The sequence below is a fragment of the Melozone crissalis genome, unplaced genomic scaffold, assembly GCF_028551555.1.
Source record: "Melozone crissalis strain CALT ecotype California unplaced genomic scaffold, PUWL_Pcris_2 ptg000004l_1, whole genome shotgun sequence".
Lineage (NCBI taxonomy): Eukaryota > Metazoa > Chordata > Aves > Passeriformes > Passerellidae > Melozone > Melozone crissalis.
This window is the reverse complement of record NW_026535782.1, coordinates 21014766-21035555: the sequence shown is the minus strand read 5'-3', so window position 1 is coordinate 21035555 and position 20790 is coordinate 21014766. Positions and strand designations below refer to the sequence as shown.

At 38.9% G+C, this 20790-nt stretch overlaps 1 protein-coding gene across 1 annotated transcript in view; it reads left to right on the top strand.

Annotated features, from left to right (window-relative positions):
* Positions 1-364: 364 nt before the first annotated feature.
* Positions 365-20790, top strand: part of YAF2 (YY1 associated factor 2) — a 30070-nt gene continuing 9644 nt past the window's right edge. The window contains exons 1-3 of the mRNA XM_054273052.1: positions 365-537; positions 674-799; positions 18866-19018. Of these exons, the coding sequence (XP_054129027.1) occupies positions 512-537; positions 674-799; positions 18866-19018 (305 nt within the window). The 5' untranslated portion in view covers positions 365-511. The remainder of the gene's footprint in view (positions 538-673; positions 800-18865; positions 19019-20790) is intronic.

The window sequence follows — 20790 nt, the reverse complement described above, 5'->3', positions numbered from 1 at the left end:
AGGAAGAAGCACAAGACAATGTAGAGGCTAACGCGAGCAACCTTGGGCGATAACAAGGGCGGCTTTAAGGGAAGAGCCTGCAGGCCGGCCGCAGCCGCTCACGCTGCCGCCCTGCCCGTGCTGCCCAGCGCCGCCTCCCCGCCGGGGCCGCCCCCCGGCGCCGGTACCGCCCCCGCTCCGCCCGCCGCCCCCAGCAGCCCCCGCGTTGCCCCGGCCCCGCCGCCGCTCGCAGCGCCCGAGCCGCCGGCGGAGCGAAGGTGCCGCCGTGCGCGGCCCGCCGGGCGCCGCGGCCTGCGGGCGCCGCTGGTTGGCGGCGGGGGGACACGTGAGCGGGGAGGCGGCGGCAGCAGCGGCGGCAGCAGCGGGAGTTTCCCCGACAGCTGGAGGTTGCGGCGGCGGCTCCTCCTCCCCGGGTCCCCCGCTAGAGCCCAGAGACCCCCCGCGCTCCTCCTTATTGACAAACGCACAAAGGGCCGCGCCGGGGCCGGGCCGGGACGCGTCTGGAGCCGGCATGGGAGACAAGAAGAGCCCGACCAGGTAGGGGCAGCGGCGGCGCTTTCTCGTTCCCCCGGGCCCTCCGGGGGCGCGGGGCCGGCGGTGGCGGCGGGGGCGCCCCGGGGGCGGCGGGCGCGTCGCGGCCGGTGCTGCCCCTGGCGCGCGTGTGTCTCCGCAGGCCGAAGCGGCAGCCGAAACCCTCCTCGGACGAGGGGTACTGGGACTGCAGCGTCTGCACCTTCCGCAACAGCGCCGAGGCCTTCAAGTGCTTGATGTGCGACGTGAGGAAGGGCACCTCCACACGGTGGGTCGCCGGCGGAGGGGGAGCGGGGGCGGCGGGGGAGCGGCTGCGCGGCCGTGACAGGAATTGGGGCCGGGGAGCCGCGGTGCATCCCCGGGGCGTGAGGGAGGGCGGCGTGACAGGAATCGGGTCTCGTTTATCAGGGGTGGGGGCGGGAGCACGCAGCCTCCCCCGGCCGGGGCTCCTCGGTGAACCTGACCCAGCGCTGCGCCGGCGTGTGTAGAAACAGAAATGATAAATACCAGGAAGGGCATAATTGCCTGCACAGCGTAACCCTGGAGAGCTTGTGCCCTCTCACGAAAAAGAACTGTGCCCTAGGGTGTGCCTGCTAAGACACTCACCCTTTAAATTCTTTTAAAATTTATTTAAAATTCTTTTTATATGAGTTTAACTTTGCCTCATACATAACCCCTTTGTTTGATTATTATTGGCAGTATTAGTATTATTTTAATTCGCTTTTCATCACAGAGCATCACCATGGAGGTTTCTGAGGGCAATAGGGGGTGGATTATAACCCTTCAGTGTTTAGGGAGAAATTGTTAGCTGAATTGTGCTCTATGGAATTGTCTCCCTGTGTAACCATGACTTGCCAGGAGGACCTTTTCTCCATACACCAGTCACAAAGCTTGTGGTGAATTAACTGGTTCCTGTGCCTGCTGCTGGCCTGAACATGTGTGCTTGGGGAATGGAGGCTTTTTACAAACGAACCTGAGTGCACTTGTAGGCATGCATGCTAATGGCAGAGAAGGTTGCTCAGGAATCCTTTCTTACCCTTACCATACCTATGGGTTAATCCTGTCAGCAAGAGAAGTTTAAATGGCAATCAAGTTGCAATCCTATCAAAAGCCACAATTACATTGTAGATATTGGTCAAAGCAGTGCTGAGTATGACTTGCAATAAATGTTACATGTTTGAAATTGTAAGTGCAGGGTTGGGTCCAATTGCTTGACAAAAATGATTATTCTTTATTTCAGGAGCTAGTTTCCCTGACTTCTGAAAAACGGAATAAATATTGGAAGGACTTCTCATAACTTCAGTTGTGAACATTAGTTGAATGCTGTAGTTTGTTTTTTAACAAAGGAAATCAGTAAGGTAAATGTGACAAGAGGGAATTGCATCTGTCACATATATTGTGGTTTCCAGTTATAACAATGGCATTATATATATATCACAGAGAGATGTCTACAGATCAGTATTGTTCAGCAAAATAAAACTGATGAATTAATGCAATGACTTTAAAAACATAATGAAAGAAGCCTCTTTAACATCCTGTCAGTTTGATAAGAAAAGTCCATTTAAAATTATGTTTTATTGCTTTGGAAACTCAGCTGGATAAAAGCATCGAAACTTAACAAACAAACAAAAAATGAAGCTCGTGAGAAACAAATACTTTCATTGTCTTCTAGTTTCCCTTCTCGAAGATTTCCTCTTTTAAATAATTTTGCAACAAAGTATCTTTTTTCTTTCTTTGGTTTCCACTTTCTCCCTGACAGTGACCTGGTATGCAAGCTGTAGTTGATAGGTTGATTTTTTTTTCTCTACTTAAACTCTGTAACAACGTGTCCCTGAGTAGGTTCATGGGACTCTTTTTCCCCCTAAGGTTTAGATGAGTTGCATCTTCATATGACTGCAAAATCCAGGTTTTACACATGACATGAGGTAGATAAAAGTTGAAGTTTAAGCCAGGCAGCTTTTGTCTGCAGTTCTGATATATGATTTGAGCCAGTAAGTAGACCTTTGTGTCCATGAAGGGAATCATTAGGGTGCCAAAGAAACACAAAAGGCCAGCTGGGTGTTTGTTTGTGTTTTTTTTTTTTCCTCCTAAGGACCTGGAGTCCAAGTGACCAAATTATTACCTTGGTGAAGTATTTGTTGCCTATAGGACAAAATGGTTTTCATCAACATGGGGCAGGATAACAATGCTACTGTGTTTTGATGGCACTGAGAATACATTATTTATTTATTTTAGTCTTCCATTTTGAAGCTTGATGTTAGATTAAGGTGGTGCATCAGCATGGTTGTTGCTGTGCAATGGTTCTTCCTTAAAAGTTTTAACTTTTTTACGGATTAGAGCTTTGTCTATAAGACATTGTAAAATGCTACTTTTTTTTTTAATTTAGAGCAATCTCTTTTGTTGTGTTGAAATGTGTAATACTTGATTCTGCATGTTAAGCTTCATTTAGTGTGACCAGAATTGCAGGTGGAAAAACAGGCAATTGCATTGAAGCTAAGTGGGTTTGAAGGCCACTGGAAATTAGGTGCAAAGTTGATTAAAAGTTTTTTTTTTTTAATACTTATTACGTACATTTACCTTTACAGAAATATTTTCAGGTATGGCTAGGGTTTGTAGGTGTTTTCACTGTTGAATAATTTCTTCTCTCTGAAAGAATTATCTTTAGTGCCAGAGGCTAGAAGTGGATTATGTTCTTTAGTAATTGATAGAATTGTTAGGACTAGTGCAAATGTTTACAATTTCCTTATTATATTTTATTTCTAGACTGAATTTTCAAAGCAGATTAGATCATGAAATTAAATTTACTTTTTGTCTATGGCAGTATTGCATTGAATGGTTAAACTGGGCTGTCCTTGGAGAGGGATGTCCCAAGGGAATTCCTGGATGCTGCAGGAAGTAGTGTGACTGTTCCCACCTGGTACTAAAGCAGTGTCCCAGCATGGTGCTGGTTAGATGTGTCCCAAGTCAGATGGAAACTTAAGATCCTGTCTGCCAGATGGATATCCCTCTGCCTTCTACTCTACAGCTCTTGCCAGGCATTAGTTTGGTCATGCCACTGAGGATCTAAACTCTCCACGTACACATGGCTTTAGCATTTACTTTCTAACCTAAATTGTTCTGGTTTGTTGCTTGGGCACTGAGAAATTACTGTGTTCCTCTTGATGGGAGAGGAACTGAGGATAGTAATTTTCTACATGTGACCTTTAAGACATTTTGAAATCTTTCTAGATGAAAGCTGTTATATAAATGTGAGGAACATAGGACTGTAATAAGTACTCCTTTCTTGAACAAATCTCCTGCTGAAGTTCATTAGAAGCACAAGTAAGGAGTACTGAATAGAACCCTAATGTACTGTATTATAGAGAGAGCTAGTAGTGACTGCTATATTTAGATTGCCTAATAGTTTCCATTATAAAGAAACTGCATGACCTTTTTGAGAAGATTTGTTGTTTGCAAAAGCCATTGTAGTTTGGCAAGAGGAAAAGTCTTTAGGCTAAATAAGTGGTTTGATTTCCTTGCCCCATGAAATTAAGTTTTGCTGAGACTAAATCACTTGAAAATCTTCATTCCCTCTCTGTCACTCATGCTGTACAGAAAAGTCTGTGCTAGAGCACTAAAAAAGCCCAGACTGGAACTGTGTAAAAGCAACAGAGACAATGATGGTATGCTGAGAACACAGAATTTTATGGCTCCTGGGGAGGTTATAATGGGGTTGCTGAATTTGGGTTGGCTCTCACAGTTACTGCTTTGTCAAAAGACAGTTGCCTTCACTGGCAAGCTACCATTTCTTCTTCTGTTCTCATGGCACTGTCTGAATCAGGAGTGTACCAATACTGGTTGACCTTCAAGAATTGGGCTGGATCCTTGGACAGACCTTATTGCAGCAAGTATTTGCTCCCAGTTTGTCTGTCTTTCAGTAGATGTTTGGATTTTGCTTTCCTTGCCAGCTAACACCATTAGTCACTGTAATTTAGATGTGTTGTAAAGCTGAAGATTAAGAGTTTGTGTTGCTGGGAAGAAGTACACAAGAGGATTGCCATTCCCTCTGAAGGAGTGCATGTTTCCTACTCTCTGCTGCCTTCTAGGAGGCTGCACTACTGCCCTATTATCACCTCTCTGCTTCAACTTCCTCAGAAGTGTTATTAAAGCTCTTGTTATTCAGTTAGCAATAGCATCCAGATTGAAAATTACCTGTCACTTTGCTTTCCTTCATGTGTTTTTTATGCATGTGGTCTGATCTCTAGTTGCAGGATCCTATTCTTTTTTCCATGCTGTTACAAACCACTTCTCCTTTCAGTGTGAATGATGAGTATCCAGGGCAGTGTAGTGAGAGCTACAGGAGGAACTGCAAATACTGGCTTTTTAAACTTTGAAGTGCTTGTAATGATATTCTACTGTGTAAACACAGCAGAAAAAGGATGCGGGGACATGCGATCAATTTTTCCTTTTCTGACTAGATAACATTCTCTGATTCTTAAATTACAGAAAGGGGCCACAAGTGTGGCTTTAAGGATAAAGGATGTTTTTACTAATAGTGAAAGCTCTCTTGGCTAGTAGTAGGGGAAGATTTGTTTATACAAACATATTTTATGATTGTTATGGTTTTATTTTCTAGAACCACTTTCATTACTTGCTTTGAATTAAAACAAACCAACTTAATCTTGTCAATGAATCTGAGTCTTAGCGCCTGCTGTTCAAGCTCTTTTTCTTTTGTTTGACTGGGGAAAAGGAAGTGTAAGGAGATGAGACAGGTACAAATGACTTCTGTGAATTTTTGTGGGGTTTTCCTTCTTTTTTTTCTTAATTTGGGTTTAGGGTGGTTTTATAAGAGGTTCCTATTTGTTACACATGTTGAGTGAGCTCTTATATGTAATATCATCCATAAAATAGTCCCTGAAATTTGTAGCCAGAGTGAGAAAGTCTTGTTTAGTAAGGATGAATTTTTGTGGATTTGGGATCTATACCTCTTAATGTCCTTTACTGTTGAAGTAGAGATAATATATAACCAGCCAAATGGGGGCATGGCTTCTGCGTCCCATGATCTATTGATCTTCATCACTGAATCATTCCTTTTCTCACAGCCTAAGGTATGGAAAGCCACATTTAAATCCCACCAGAAACCTAAGAGTGTGAGATAAAAGGAACTGGGATAGAATCTTTCTATATTTCCTTGGTATTTGGTTGATGTTCCTTGTCTGTGCCTGAGAGTTTGGCCCTCTAATGTTTTTTATTATCATGTCTGATGATCTCCTAAATATGAGATACAGGTCTCTACTTGGAACTGCTGTGAGTTTGTTTTGTGCTTTGAGACTCATAAATAAAATGTTTAATTTTTTAACTTGGATATCAAGGTCATTTTTCTTCAGAAAACATGTGCAATGTGTTTAGTCATGTACCATCTGGATGTTTATAAGCACAAATCAGTTACATTTAATCAAATCTGGTATTTGTATTTCTGTTGAAGTGCAGTACGGCTGAGGACATAGAGTTGCTACTTCTCTGGTATATCTGGTTTAACGTGTCTGTTTCACAACAGCTTGTTAAGGACTCTCCTGCCTTCCAGAAGCAGCCTCTGTGTGTGCACACGTGCCTGCGTGTCAGGGGGAAGGTTGGGAAGGAGGAAAAGAGGAAGCGCTGCCAGTCATGCTGATTTCACAAATACATGACTGAATCAAGCTCAACAGACTCAAGAGCTGTTCGTTGCTTGTGGTAGTTTAGAGAAGGAAATATTTGTAGGATTGAAGTGAGTGGAAAATTCATACAGAGCTTGGTAAAATATGGGTTGTATATTGCAAGTTTTATGGTTTAGTGTTAATATTAAATTATAAAGAGAAACAAGAATATATAGTTCTCTTTTGCTCTGTCGATAGCCGTTGAGTAATCCAGTCATTCTGGACTTCCAGTTTTCTTTTTAAAGAGAGCTTTTAAAACTAACCTTTGAAATTGTTTAGGAATTTATTTTCCCTGGAAAATATAGTGAAACTTAAGAATTCTGCGCACATCATTTTCAATGTTGTTATAAAACAATGAAATAATTTTTATTGATTGGGTGGCTCTGTTAGATTCTCCTTGTAGGTGGAGCTTGTATGGGCAATAGAAAATGCAATGGGCAGCCAACCAAAAGAAAATCAAGTCTGTGTTTTAGAAAGGAGTAGGGAGAGTGTTGTTGACTTTTTTTTGAGATTAAATCTCATGTTAAATCTTTGTAGTTCTGAACCTTACAGATATTTTGATTTGTTGCTCTAAGAAGCTCATAAAAATTGTAATCTACTTGATTCACTACAGTCTGGTATCCTTTTGTATCTTGTTGCTTAAGTAGGGCTTTTTTCATGTAGTTGTGGGGCCTGCTGTGCTTTGTGCAGTCTTTTTTGGAATTCATAATTTTTAGTTTGAGTCACCTTCTTGCAGGATTATCTTGTCAGATAGTTCTCACCACCTCTCAGCTTGATTCTTGTTCTATTCCTTATTCTTTTTCCAAATTATAATTAAAAATATTAAATAGTATCACTGTAGAACCTCACTATAAATGCTACCCCATAGATACATGTAAATATATCTACAGCTGGTTGTTGGGAACTATTAAGCAAGCAGACTCAGATTTTGAACTACATTCTGCACAACTTTGTCCTCATCATAATTTAGCTTAAGTGGGAGAATATATTTTTACTATGTTTCAAGTCAAGACTGGCAATGTGTGTTTCTTTTCTCCTACTCACCAGGGCTACTAGTCCATTAAAGAAAGAAACTATACTGCCAAGCCATTTGGCTTCATTCTTTAATGCTCCCAATTCTTAAATAATTTCTTTCTAGTTTCTTTCTGAAATTGAATTAGATTGAAATTTTTATTTGCCCATCGTAGGATTTTTTCCCCCTTTTTTTTCTTCTGCGGTACTTGATGACTTCTTTCACCTTTCCTGTATTCTCCAAACATCTTTTTCTGAGGGTGAATTTCATTAGAGGCTGTTGACTGCCATGACTGCCATAAATAACATTCAGTGGTCTGTTTCTTTTATTCTAGCTTGAACTCATACTCCGTTGTTTAATTTGGTTATATGGAATTAAACTTCTGTGTGGGTACTGAAGCAAAGAAGTCTCTATGCCATCTGGTATTTGCTTTCTTTCCATGATTAAGTACTTTCCTTTGGGACATAAGTAGTGTGTGTTTTGATATATGTTGCTTTGCTTGCTGGTTTTTGTTTTGGCTTTTTGGGGTTTTTTTTGTTGGAAATGTCATCTTTGTTTTTAGTGCCATCAGTTTTATTTTGTGTGTCTTTTATAGGGAAAATGGTCTGTCCTGGATTAAAAGCTACTAGGATTTGAATAAACACCTAAAATAAGATTAGCTATGTTAAAAGAGAAGATTAGCTGGCAAAACGAAAGCTCTTGTATCACTTGTAAAGTGATGAGAATTTGCATTTTCTGCCCCTAACTTTTTATCCAATTTTTCCTTGATTGCTGTGACAGCCCACTCTGCCTGTTCCTGTTTAAAACTTGATAGAAATATCTGTACTTTTCATCTTGAAAGTCAGGTTAGAATGAACAGTATGCTTTGCAGAACATCCTCAGAGTATCAAATGATGTCTTTTCTTGGCTCATACCGTCAGCTACAAGATACTTTTGAAGTAGGCGAGTTAGAACAAAATACTTAGTGTTCAATTTTTATACTTTCACGCAGTGGCTCATCCTGGTTTAAGTAGGACAGAGATCCTGAGGATTGTCTGTTCTGTGAAGTGCATTCCACTGGTATGCAGTATGCTGATGTAGAGCAGGCTTGAACTTGGAGAGTTCAGCTGCAGAATGTTGTTGGGAGGCTTTTGGCTGGCAAACTTTCCATCAAAAGTCAGATTGAAGGCTAGAAGATATGACCTTGATGTCTATAACAAGTTTTTTCTTGTTTTCTTAGGAATTGAGGAGTGGGGAGGAAACAAGCAATTGAAAATTTTCCTATTCTGACTTACTGAAGATTTGGAACCTATCTTTAAACTTTTCCAAAATGCTTGACTATACTTTCACTGTACCATACAGCTCATATGACAGTGCCTAGTAGAAAAAAATTGTGTGAATGAGTAGGGATTTGAAAATTCACTATGGAAATAGAGTTTCCAACTCTAAAAGCTGAAAAAAGTAGGTTTGGCACATGCTGTGAAAGACAAGTTATTTGTTATAGCTATCATTGAAATCTGTGGTTAGGGTCATGCACTAGAAATTCTGTAATTGAATAAGAGGGATAAAAGAGAATGTGACAACTCATTCTGTGGCGTCTTTTTAGATTAATATTAATCCTATTCATGAAGAACATTATGGAGACTTAATTGTTTTAGGGAAAGCGTGTAGCCTTTTCCTCTACTTAAGGTAGAGCAAATTTACATCTTCTAAATCTGCTTCAAAAAAATCTTTGTGGAGCTGGCTCTGAGTGGAAGAAGTTTCTAGATTGCTGCCAGCTTCTGGGAAGATGACCCTTGCAGTGCAGAACAAATACTATAGGTCAGAAGCAAGCTCCTCCCAGTTTGATGACAAAACTAACTGTACCGAGGATTGGCCCTGTTCAGTGCAGCAATGACTATGCTGCTGCATCAGTGTGAACCTCATATTTTGCATGTCTTTTTTGCATAGGTGAGAGGTTTCACAGTTTCTGAAGAAAAGGGACAGAGGAGCAGCATGAAGGATCCAATCCTTTGTGGGATCAGCATTTGGTAGCAGTGACTTCCCCTTGTATCCCAAGGATCTAGGGGTTTAGGAGACTGTAACCACTCCTTTTTCTGTAGGCTCCCAAATACTGCCTCCTCAGAGGATATTGTTAGAGGACATTGAGCTTCCTGACCCCTGCTCATATGTAACTCATTGTCATCTAGGAAATGTAAATTAGTTGATACCAATGTTTCTCTAGCAGGGTATTTTCAGTGTTGCTGCCACACTGAGCATTGGTGCACCACAGCTTGTGGCATATGGGGAAGAATGCTAACAACAATGTGCAAGAGGTTGGAGCCTTTTAACTGGTTGTTGGAGAAGTAACATTTGATGGCTGCTTTGAAAACTATCCATGAAGATGAACTTTGTCTTTCTAAAGGCCCTGACACAGAAAGTTCTTAGAGCAGGCTGTTGTGCACTGTACCAGTTGCTTCAGGAGACTTGCTGGCCTCATCTGTTAAATGTCATCTGGAAAATAGGGCATTGCCTTTAAGGGAATGATTAAATAGGGACACTGCCTCAAGGGGTAGTTTTCTGCACATTTTTACAGTGACTGATAAAACCATATGGGTCATGTGAGTCTATTCTAATTGAATCAGCTTCTATTGAAAGATGGAATTGCTAGAAATGCACTGAATGGATGAATTCCAGGTAAATGATTCATACTGTAAAACAGCTAGGAATATGAAAGCACAAATCAGAGCTGTCTAAAAGTTAGAATTCAAATATACATAGGATGTGTAGAAATTGCATTGCTACTCTGCTATATGCAGATGGATCTGTATCATGTTTTTTCCTACAGACCACTGGCTCCATTGTTTGCACTGTCATAATTATTCACTTGCATTATTTGCAGAGGCAGTGAAATGGCCTGTTAACACTCTAGCATATGACAGAAGTAATGGTAATGAGAAAAAATAATTTTGGATAGCAAAGTGTTGAAGATGCATTTAATCATGAACTGCTTCAATGCAGCAATAAAGACTAGTTTCTCACAAGATGGCTTTGTGTGGTGATTAGTGAGGTCATATTCATGTGACACAGCAGGCTAAATGTAGTTTAATCTGATAGTTTTTATTCTATGAATAGCTTAATAGAGTACTAATGACTAAAGGAGAGTGAGCTGATCTGTGTCAGAACCCAAAGACTGCTGTTCCTGGTAGTGATTTAATTTAATTGCTAGCAACTTGTACTTGCATTACAAGAACTTGGCAGTAGGAAATATTTTTTACTTTTCACAGGACTTCAACTGTTAGAAATCAGGAGTGGCATCACAGCATGAGCTGCTTGCTTCTGTGTAGAACACAGGTTGCAAGATCCAACTGGCCGCAGCATTTGCAATACTACACGTTGTTTGTCCCTGATGATTTCCTGTTTGCTTTAAATAATATCAATGAGCTGCTTAATAGTCACTGATGTGAGCCTTTTTTATTAGGAGGCAAGTTGTGGCTTACTGGAACTTGATCTCAAAAGCCAGCAATAGTAATGGAACAAAGGTTTGTGCTGGATTTGTAGTGAAGTTGAAAAAGCAACTTCCTTTGTTATGGAATAGTTTTGCAGAACCTGAAAGCTCTTGTACAAGGTGCTGCAGAAAGAGATTGTAGACTAGATATGATAGTCAATAACAAGTTACATGTAATTGTAAAAAGCAAATTTTTGCTTTTGTGTAAATTTTTTTTGCTTGTGTCAAATCTAGAAGAAAAATTTAAGTTAGTCCTGATAGAAGAAAATAGAGTCTGAAATGCTGTAGCTGCTAGTCTGCAGATATATGGAAGGATATATTAAAAGCTGTTGTACATTCTGTGTGTACAAATGCTTAACAATTCTCTAATTACTTGGGAATTAGTGTTTTACATTTGACAAAAATAGTCCCTCTACTATTGAAGTTTAAAAAAACATTGCATGCTTTTAAGTGTTTACTGTCAAACTAACACTGGAAAATTTCATTGTCCTGAAGAACAAAGAAGGATCAGTAAAAGAGGTAGGGAGTTGTTTGCTTGGTTTCTGTGCCAGACTGCATATACTTACACCTTAATGGTACAGATATAAGCATAAACTGGAATGAATGGCGTAAAATGTAACAGTTAAACTTTTACCTTCTTACTTGGAAGTTTAATAAGACTCTGCCACTCTCTAAATGTCAAATTGGTTGTTGATTGCCAGCATTTTTACTTTAGGACAACCACTGAAGTGCCTGAATACATGTATGCAGGTCTTGGTTGTAGTTATTTTTTTTTCTGTATTATAAAGAATTCAGGTAACAATTTCTTGACTCCTAGGAAATTCTTTTGCATTTTAAGCCTTGCTAAGATTGATGCAAAATTTAATTTGGTCCTGTTTGTTTTACTTAATGCTGACAATACCATTTTAATGTCTGTACAAATGTAGGCCTCAGCCTTCCAACCTTTTTTGTGAATTCCTAGTATTGAAAAGAAGAGCAGTCTCTCTGAAGTTAAGCTCTTCAGAGGCAGAGGTTAGCTCAAAGCAGGGAAGAGTCAGATAGCTGTGTATATGCTTAATTTTTAGGTGAATGTTTAGGTGAAGTTGCTTATGTTTTTGTCCTTGAAACCATTTACATTGGGAGGGAAAAGAGACTCTGGAAGAGACATAGATACAAAAATCACTAGTGTTAGTGTACCTGTTTTGCAGAAAGACTTTTTCACTCTGATAAAGTGTGAAGATATGCCTGAGGAATTGGAAATGTTGATTGCTTGCTTGACACAGTAACTTGTTATCAATATATGGGAGTGGGAGAAGGGAGGTTAACCCTGAAAAAACCATGGCTAATGGGTGGGAGGCAAGTTTATTGAATTCTTAATAAGGTTTACTTCAGGGTAACATGTGACTTGGTGCAGAAACTGAATTTGAAGTATCTTTCTTCCGTTCTGGAGCCATCTAGACATTCTGCCATCTGAATCTACAGCATTGATCCATCATGGCAAGTCACATTCCAAAGCTGCTGGTTGCAAATTGTTCTGTGATATGCTGAGTGAAAAACTGTCTAAGCTCTATTACAAAGTTAGAGTTAGATCTTTGTGTAATTAATGTCTTTTTGAAAATGCACAGGAAGCTTCATACTCTAAAATTGCTGCAATATTCAACTATAGATGTGCCCTGTAAAAGTTACTGAAATAAATACTGTAAGAATTGCTCAAAACATTCATTGCTATGTGAAGGTATTCTAATATGTTACTGCAGTATTCATACCTTAGAAAATCTTCTACCTAAAACCACTTCTTCACATCCTTCAATTTGTTTAAAAAGCTGCTTACTGTACAATCATGCCTCTTTCTGTTTGTCTCCCTTTATATGTCTGCTTGCTTTCAAGATTAGGAACAACCTTTTACTTTTTAATTAATTGCTCTAGTTACTGTGTTAAGAGATATTTGAGAATGTGGCCCTTAGAGGAATGAGGACGTGCTGGAGGAGTTTTTAGCAGAGACTAGCTAGAATATGATGAGGAAGTAGAAAGTATGTGAAGATAAGCTTTTCTTGACATTCCAGTAATGACTGGAAAAATGGAGATTAGAGTATTACTGTGGATATCAGATTTCTATTAGCCTCTTGAGACATTAATATTTAGGATAGATGTGAGTGGAAAATGATCTTCAAATAAATTATAAGATATTTAAAGTCTGTACATTTGTATTGCAAGATGACCCAGTGTAGTAATGAAAGAACAGAGTAGAATTTGAATGATCAACTTTGTTCTCAACAAGATTTTAATGCCCTTAACTGTATTCTGTTTAGACTTTAAGAAGACATGTAGAAACAAACATCAGAAAATCAGGATTTTTATCAGGGTTTGGAATGTTTACAAGGCATTTCTGAAATCATTGCTAGATGAGGGAGTAGCAAAAGCTGGTGGCAGAAGAATACAAGTATAAGAATCATGCTGGAATTCCATTTAAAAAAATATTAGCTGAGTCAGCTCAGTTAGAAACAAAGGAGCAGATAGAAAGGAGATAGACAAATCTGCAGGGCATCTCTTCTATTTACAGAAGGCTGCTTTTAAGCAATTGTCCTTCATAAGTAGTAAATGAAGAGGAAGGTGGGATTCAAGAGCACTTTAGTGGTTAAGAGCTGACTGACTTTCTCTGGAGCCCAGTGAGTAGTTCTAGGTATTTTCCTACAAGCTGGTTGACCTTGTTCTTTTATGCTTTGCACAAAGGTACTGAATTGGGAATGCCTGATTGATTTTAGAGTTTCTACTACATCAGAACTATGACAAGTGTTCTAGGTTTAGTCCAAAATGCATCAGCATACCCTGTCTACAATGCAGTTTTTGGAATGATCTCCAAGACTTTCCCAAGGAGGCACCATAGAAAAAGTCATATGTGGAAATCTAAAGTCAAAAGCATTTCTTTTTTGTACTGATTCTATTAGTTAGCATTCAGCTTCATGAGTTTGACCAAAGATGGCATATATAAATAGATTATTTACTACTTGTGAGACCTCTTGACTGTAGCAATTTTGCTAATTCCTGTAAAATCCAGGAGAGTAAAATTCAGGGTGCTAATTGACTAGACTCCAGGTTTCCAAAGAATGAGTCCTGTCATGCCATGCTGGTGGGAGAGAAGGACACTGATGTTCAGAAACATGCTGAATTCACTGCCTAAGCCCTGTACAGTGAGGGCCTAAAAGCAGCAAGAAGTTGAGGAGAAGATGTGGGAACTTGCATTTGCTTGGAAACATTTATTTTGTCCTCCTGAATCTCCTGAAAGGGAAGAAAACTTTAAATATAAAGATTTTTCATTTTTGAGGAAATGAGTCTATGACCAAGGGTAAGATGAAATCAGTCAGGTTTCTGTTCCAGATATTTCTAACTTCTCTTTCTTGAGGAATAAATCTGCTGTCTTGAACAAAAAGTCCATGTCTCCTTGCAGGGAAGATAAATGTAGATAAATGGTACTGCTTAAGGATTAGGAATGTCTTTGAATAAAACCTCTTTAAGTCTCTGAAGCCAGATTTGATTTGGTGGTAGGGGTTTTTTTCTAAGTGGAGAAAAGGATGACATTCATTTGCAAAGTTGGAATTTTGAAATGTGTGTGATACCACATAGAGGTTCTACATTTATAAATGTGGAAACCTATGAAGAAATATCACAGGCTTTGTTTTTCTTGGGAGCTTTTTTTTTTCTGGGAGGGAAAACACGGTAGGGGATAAGATACTGCTGATCAGTCTTAAACTGTTCTGATGAATAGGCAATTCCAGGTATATAGTAGTTACCCCTTCTATTTGATACTATCATCATGATCATAGAGGTCTTTTCCAACCTAAACAATTCTTTGATTCCATGATGTTACCTCTCTCATTGAATCCTGCTGTGATCCTAAAGGTAATTGATTAGTATTTGGAAGAGAAATTTGAGTCCATGAATCCAGAATAGATCCATACCATCTTGGGCAGCTAGGACATAACATCCTTCTGTAGGAACAGTGTTTCACAAACGATTTCTTCCTGATTTTTAAGATGGGACAAGTTTAATAGGAAACCAGGAAGTAAGAGGAATTAAAATTGTATCAGATTTTTGATAGCTAAGTAAAACTGGACTAGGTTATTCTCTAGTTATTGGAGGAAAAGTTTGGCAAGTAAGTTGACCAGAGCTCAGTAGCAGACTTAAATATCAGGCCTCATGTGCTGTTTTACGTTTTTAGATAAATTGCGTGTGTCTCTAGCTTTAGAAAACAGATAATTTGCCACTTGAGACAGGATAAGCCTCTGATAAGAGCTAAATGCCTGAATTGAAGCTAGGGGGTGGTTGGACTTGAGGAAAGGGAAGGAAAGGATCACATTAAAATGGAAACTCTTCCATTTTAAGCAGAATTGAAGGATCCAGGTTTTCTGTTAAAGAACATCTTTCAGCTTTATTGAATGCTGAGGTTACAGCATTTTCTTAATCTAGACCCATTGTGTTTCAATTGGGAAATTGTAATTTTAATATTTCTGCAGTAGTAAAATATACAAAACAGGAGATAGAGCTTCAGGAAGGAGTGTGCCTTTGAGTAAGTTGCCCGCTCTTCAGGATGTCTGAAGCATCTAAACTGCACATTGTAGATGACAATACACTTGCCTCAACAGGTTGGAAAAAGCACTGGGATTTAATTATAGCATCTAGATTTCTGTATAGAAAAGTATGGGTTATGTGCACCACTTCAAGTCCAGGGTGGCTCCCCCTAAAGCAAGGCGAATGTGTTGGCTGCTCTGGACTGTTGGTGTCTCTGTGCTCTCTGCAGCCTCACTTGCTTGGCAGGACTCTGTGCTACTTGGCAGTCATATTTGGCTGGCTCTGGCCGTTCAGGATTTGTGGCACCAAATGGACAAATCAACTCCTGACTTTACATGCAGGGTTACCTCATGCTAACACAGAACTCTCTTGAGATGTAGGTAGATTTGGGGATGGTTTGTGGAAAAATTATCACAGTTGGCACCATCATGCTCCTTGTTTCCAGACTGTGGCAGATGAGCCCTAATGCTGATTGACAGATAAGTAGTTCAGGTCTGTCAGAATTGGAGCTTAGACTCTGAGTAGTGCAGAAGATGTTAGGTGCTTTGTGGACTTGTAATCGCTGCAGAAGCAGAATTGTGCAAATGTAGTTGTGCTCTATATAAATTAAATTCAGCTGAACACCAAGATACTTCAGCATTAAGCCAGTTTGGTTGTGTACATGTTTGATGCACAACTCGGGCAACTGAGAGTTTATTGTTGTACTTCTGGTGTCTGTGTTGGTCATCAGTATTGTATAGATATTTTTTGTTTACTTTGGTTCTCAAAATGGATCTGCTTTGCTGTGATGAGACCAAGTTATTCACTGTATCAAATTAGTCAAAATACTGTTAACACAGGCTATCGGTGAATAGTCGGTGAGGGAAGTGAAGGAAGCATTTACTGCTGTGAGATGTCCAAATTTTTTTATGTGCATGAAGGTATTGTGTTGAGCTCTGAGTAATGGAAATTACTGAGGGCAACAGTTCCAGATATCATGTGGTCTTCTTGAGAATTTTGCATCTCTACACATGTAAATTTCTGTGCTACAAAGATTTTTTTTTTTAAGAATGTCAGCAATGAAAACCAGTTCATCCTTTGCAGTATTAAATATTTTAGAGTGTCAGTACTGAATGAGTTTCTGCATGAAAGTGCTAAAGCAAAGACAAGTTTCTTCATCCTCTATAAATATGCTTTCTAAACCAGCAACTAGATCAAACCTGGTAAGATAAAATGTAGTTACATCCTGCAACAAGAAGACTAGAGTTAAAATTATGACATCCTTGGTTTTGAGCATTTATGGGAATTTTTCCCATAAATGCTCAAACTGATTTCTAACTGATAGCTGTAGAAAAAATTGACAACAAAGATATGGCTCTCTAATGGAAAGAGTCTCCTGTCACAGCAAAGCCACATATAACTTCTTGATTAATTTTTAGTGCATCTTCCAAAGTATAATTTCTCTGTGGTTTTTTTTGTCTTTACCGACTTCTGCTCCTTGTTGCAAAGATTTTTTTTCAGTCCCACTCATTTTATGGTATTAGGAAAAAAGTTATAAGACTAGAACTTAGAACTAAGCCTAATTTCCTATCTGTACTCTAACAGAAATTATCTAGTTTGCCCTCAGGAACTGAAATGGTTATAAATTCAGATCTTATTTGCTAAGATTGTTTTTTCCCCTCTACCCTTAACAAGTTACTGTAATCATGGTGTTGCCCACACTCCTGGGAAACAATTCCTTGTGTGTCGAGTTCACTGGTGTCTTAGTTCCTAAGTAACATGTCTGATCATTCTCTCAGGCCACTGTGTAGTAATGATGGGATTGTCACTTGACTGTCATGACAAACTGTATCCCTATCTCCTGGAGCAATCTTCAATTCAAGACAGATCATCAGTTTTCTGTATATATCACAGCTGTCTTCTGCCTGAAATTATAAGCTTGTGCATCAATTACACCTTGGTGGTTTTGCTCTGTTATGAAATACTGTGAAAAAAGTTTGAAAAAATTTTGAGGCAAGTTTTCTTAAAAATGTCTTATGTGCTCTGTTAAGCTGCACATTTGTAGTCTACTGAGCCCATTTGAGTTGTTCACTGTGGGCTCACTACAGTGTGGGCTTTGCAAGGTTCTAGTGCTATAAGTTGGGGAGTTTTCACTAAAGGGATTTGTTCCTGTTCTTCCTCCCTCCATGAGTCAATGTAGGCTCAGTTCATGAGTGAGTAAGGGGTAGTCTAGTTTTTATCCCAAAGTTCTGTTGTGTTGACAATTTATTAATAGTCATTCTTTAATTTATTTTAATTCATTAAGAACTTACTGTGAAGACGCATGAAATCTCAGCTGATTAATATTAACTCCCTTTCCTACACTTTGAGTTCTTGTAATTTGGCTTTCAGTCTGTAACTTGAACTATTGCAATCATTACTGAAAATATAACTTGTTAATGGGAGCTGCCTTGATTTCCTGCGCTTGTTATTTTTCTCATCTCTTCACCCAAGCAAGAAGTGCCAGTAGTGTGATCCTGTGAGCTGGGATAACTAAGTATGTGTGTGAGCTGATGGCTTCTGTTGCTTTGATAACGGTTTTGTATTTTCAGAGTATCACAGTGCATATAATTTGTGCTTTTTCTATTTTTAAAAGACCTAACATCACAATCCAACTAACAAAACCCAAGAGCTTGGCAGGGTAAGCATTCTTTTGGAGAAGAAATTTACATCTTCTAAGTGTTAATAACAGAAACTTTTTATATATCGTTACTTGAAATTTCTTAATTCCGAAACTGCAGAACAAGTAAATACACTTGCAATGTAATGAGTAAAATGTTTCATTTCCAACTAGGATCATTGAATTCCAATACAAAACAGAATAAAAAATTAATCCACTTCAAAATAATGTTTTGGAAAATGTAAAACTAATAAACTGTTGAAATTCTTTTGCCTGCTGTTGCTCTTTTCACACTGGTTTTTAGTTTGGATCAAAACTCAGAAATGAAACCTGCACTGTGTGTACTGATGGAATGTGGTCTTATGTTTCTGTTGCCAGCTTCCAAAGTATATGTGTTCTGATAGCTATAGCCTACATATTAATTAGCAGTGTATTTTTTTCCAGTGACCAACATGATAAAAATTATACACAACAGGATTTATTATTGCCTCCAGTAAATTTGTTTGAGCTGAAAACACTTGACTTTTATTCTATAAGCCAACAATGGCTTTAGCTCTGATACCTCAAAGGTCAGCTTTTTCCCTTTTGTGATAAGAATTGTCTGCTTCTGTATTGGAGTAGACTCAAACCAGTCCATTCCAACATTTGAAGGGACTGGGAGTGGGTGGTAATGTCATTTCTGGAAGAATTGTCTTTTGGAGCTCACTCTGAGCTCTCTGTCTGGGTATGACAGCTGCAAGAAGAGGGCTCATTGCAAATATTGTCTCTAAATGCTGTAAAATAAGAAAAAAGAATCTCACTTGTTGATAATGCAAGTAAGTGAAACAAAAGGCTATACTGGCTTTAAATTTTATATGCTGTCTTAATGAAGTATTAGCAGCAAGATATGTTTAAACAATATTTCTTCTTACAGTGATGGCTAATGTTAATTGCTGAAGTGTAGACAGTTTGAGACTTGAAAAGTCTAAGCATTATGCATGTCTGTATATATGTGCACACAGGAAACCTCGACCTGTCTCTCAGCTGGTTGCACAACAGGTTCCTCAGCAATTTGTGCCCCCTACACAATCAAAGAAAGAGAAAAAAGACAAAGTAGAAAAGGAAAAAAGTGAAAAGGAAACAACAAGCAAAAAGAACAGTCATAAGAAAACCAGGTAAAAAATTTAGAAACTTTTGCAGTATGTAAATGTCATTTACAAACAAAAATAAGAAAGTGTTCTTTGATTTTACTGGTTTCTAAGTGCTGTGGCAAACAGCTAGGTTATATATTGGTGTGAAGTTTTTTGGTTTAGCCTGTCTATAAAATACGAAGAAGACCTGCAGTATGTACTTGTGGCCAGAAGATGGAGATCAGCTGAACAGAGAAAGAAAGAAAGACTTTTTAAGGGTTATTTAGTGTATTGTTTTAAGCGTTTATAGAAGTGTTTTGCATACCATACAAAACTGTTGATAGGCAAATTGATGATATTAATATCTGGAAAAAAGAGAGGATGGGAGTGATTAGTTTTCATGCAAAATAGCAGTGGGAGGAGAGAGAACCAGTACCAGACTACAGATGAGTAGGAAAAAATAACTTAGTTATTGATAGCCTTGTAGAACCCTTCAGCTTCGAAGGGCTGAACTAAGGCATAAATTAATGTGACAGGATAAGGTATGTCAGTTACCTAGTGATAGAACTCTCTATGCCACATCTGGGATGCTGAAGGACTCTTACAAGTGAAAACATGAAATATTTCAGTACAGACAAGCAATTGTAAAAGCCTTGATCTTGCTGTAAGGCAGGAGGGTACAAACTGCTAAACAAAAGCAGCAGGTTTAACCCCTAATTCATCATAATCTAAGCATAAAGTTATTGTGGCAAGAATGCTGTGTCAAAAAAGCTGAAAAGTGTATAAGACATGTAGTCTAAGCAAATGTGGGAGGAACTATTGATTTCTTTTTGGCAGCACTCCAAAATAGCCCAGCCAAGAAATATCCTTTGGGACTAGTTATGCAGGGAAGTAACAGATGCTTCTGTTGTGCCTGAAATAGGATCATTAGGATCAGAACAAGGGAGAGACTGAGAGTCAGTAGAGAGCAGTCATTAGGAAAGTCATGGTTAGGATTAAGGACACTGAGGTGTTATTTCATTTTTCTTTTTTAAATACTCAAATCTACAAGCTTACCTCATGCAGCTGAAGTACTTCAGTTATGAAGCATTTGATGTTAGCATAGTGAGCTTTAGTTAAGCCAATTATAAATTGAAATACTGAGTAAATTGCAATAATGCAGTAAAAATGCAAAAAGTGCGACAGGGGAAGATGAAGGAAATTTGGAAGAGACCTAAAATAAAATCTGGGGCCGAAATACCAGTATGATCTTGCATTAAGAATTGATTTTTTTTTAATGCTTCAAACAGTTAATTTTTTCCAAGAATTGTTTCACTAGGTACAAGAGTAAGTTAAGAATGCCTGATTAGTTTAGGCAGATTTCTTCAGTATTTTTTAAAAAAAGGATAACCTTTTCTTTTTGCCTCAAAATGTATATATTATTGCTGGAAACAACTACAAAAATCTTCATGCACACTCAGTATAATTAATAATCTCCAGGTACACAGCACTTGCACAAGTTGATAATTCTGAACTTTTCTCTCTATTCCCATGATGCACATCAGCAGATTTTCAATTTTTTCTGAGTTACTTCAGTCATGCTGCTTCAGCCTCAGGGGAGCATGATGTCAAAGCCTATCTCAGTTGTAGTGGAGAAAAGACACGAGTTGTTTCAGCTGAAGTGAATGGGAGCAAATTCTACTTCAAACAAAGTTGATGATAGCGTAGAGGTTAGAGCTGTGCTGTTATCACACCTGCAAACATGTGGTGTCATTATTTTATTGCAGCTTGAGCCAATGGTAGCTGTGGAGTCAGTTAAATGCACAGATTGTGCTGTT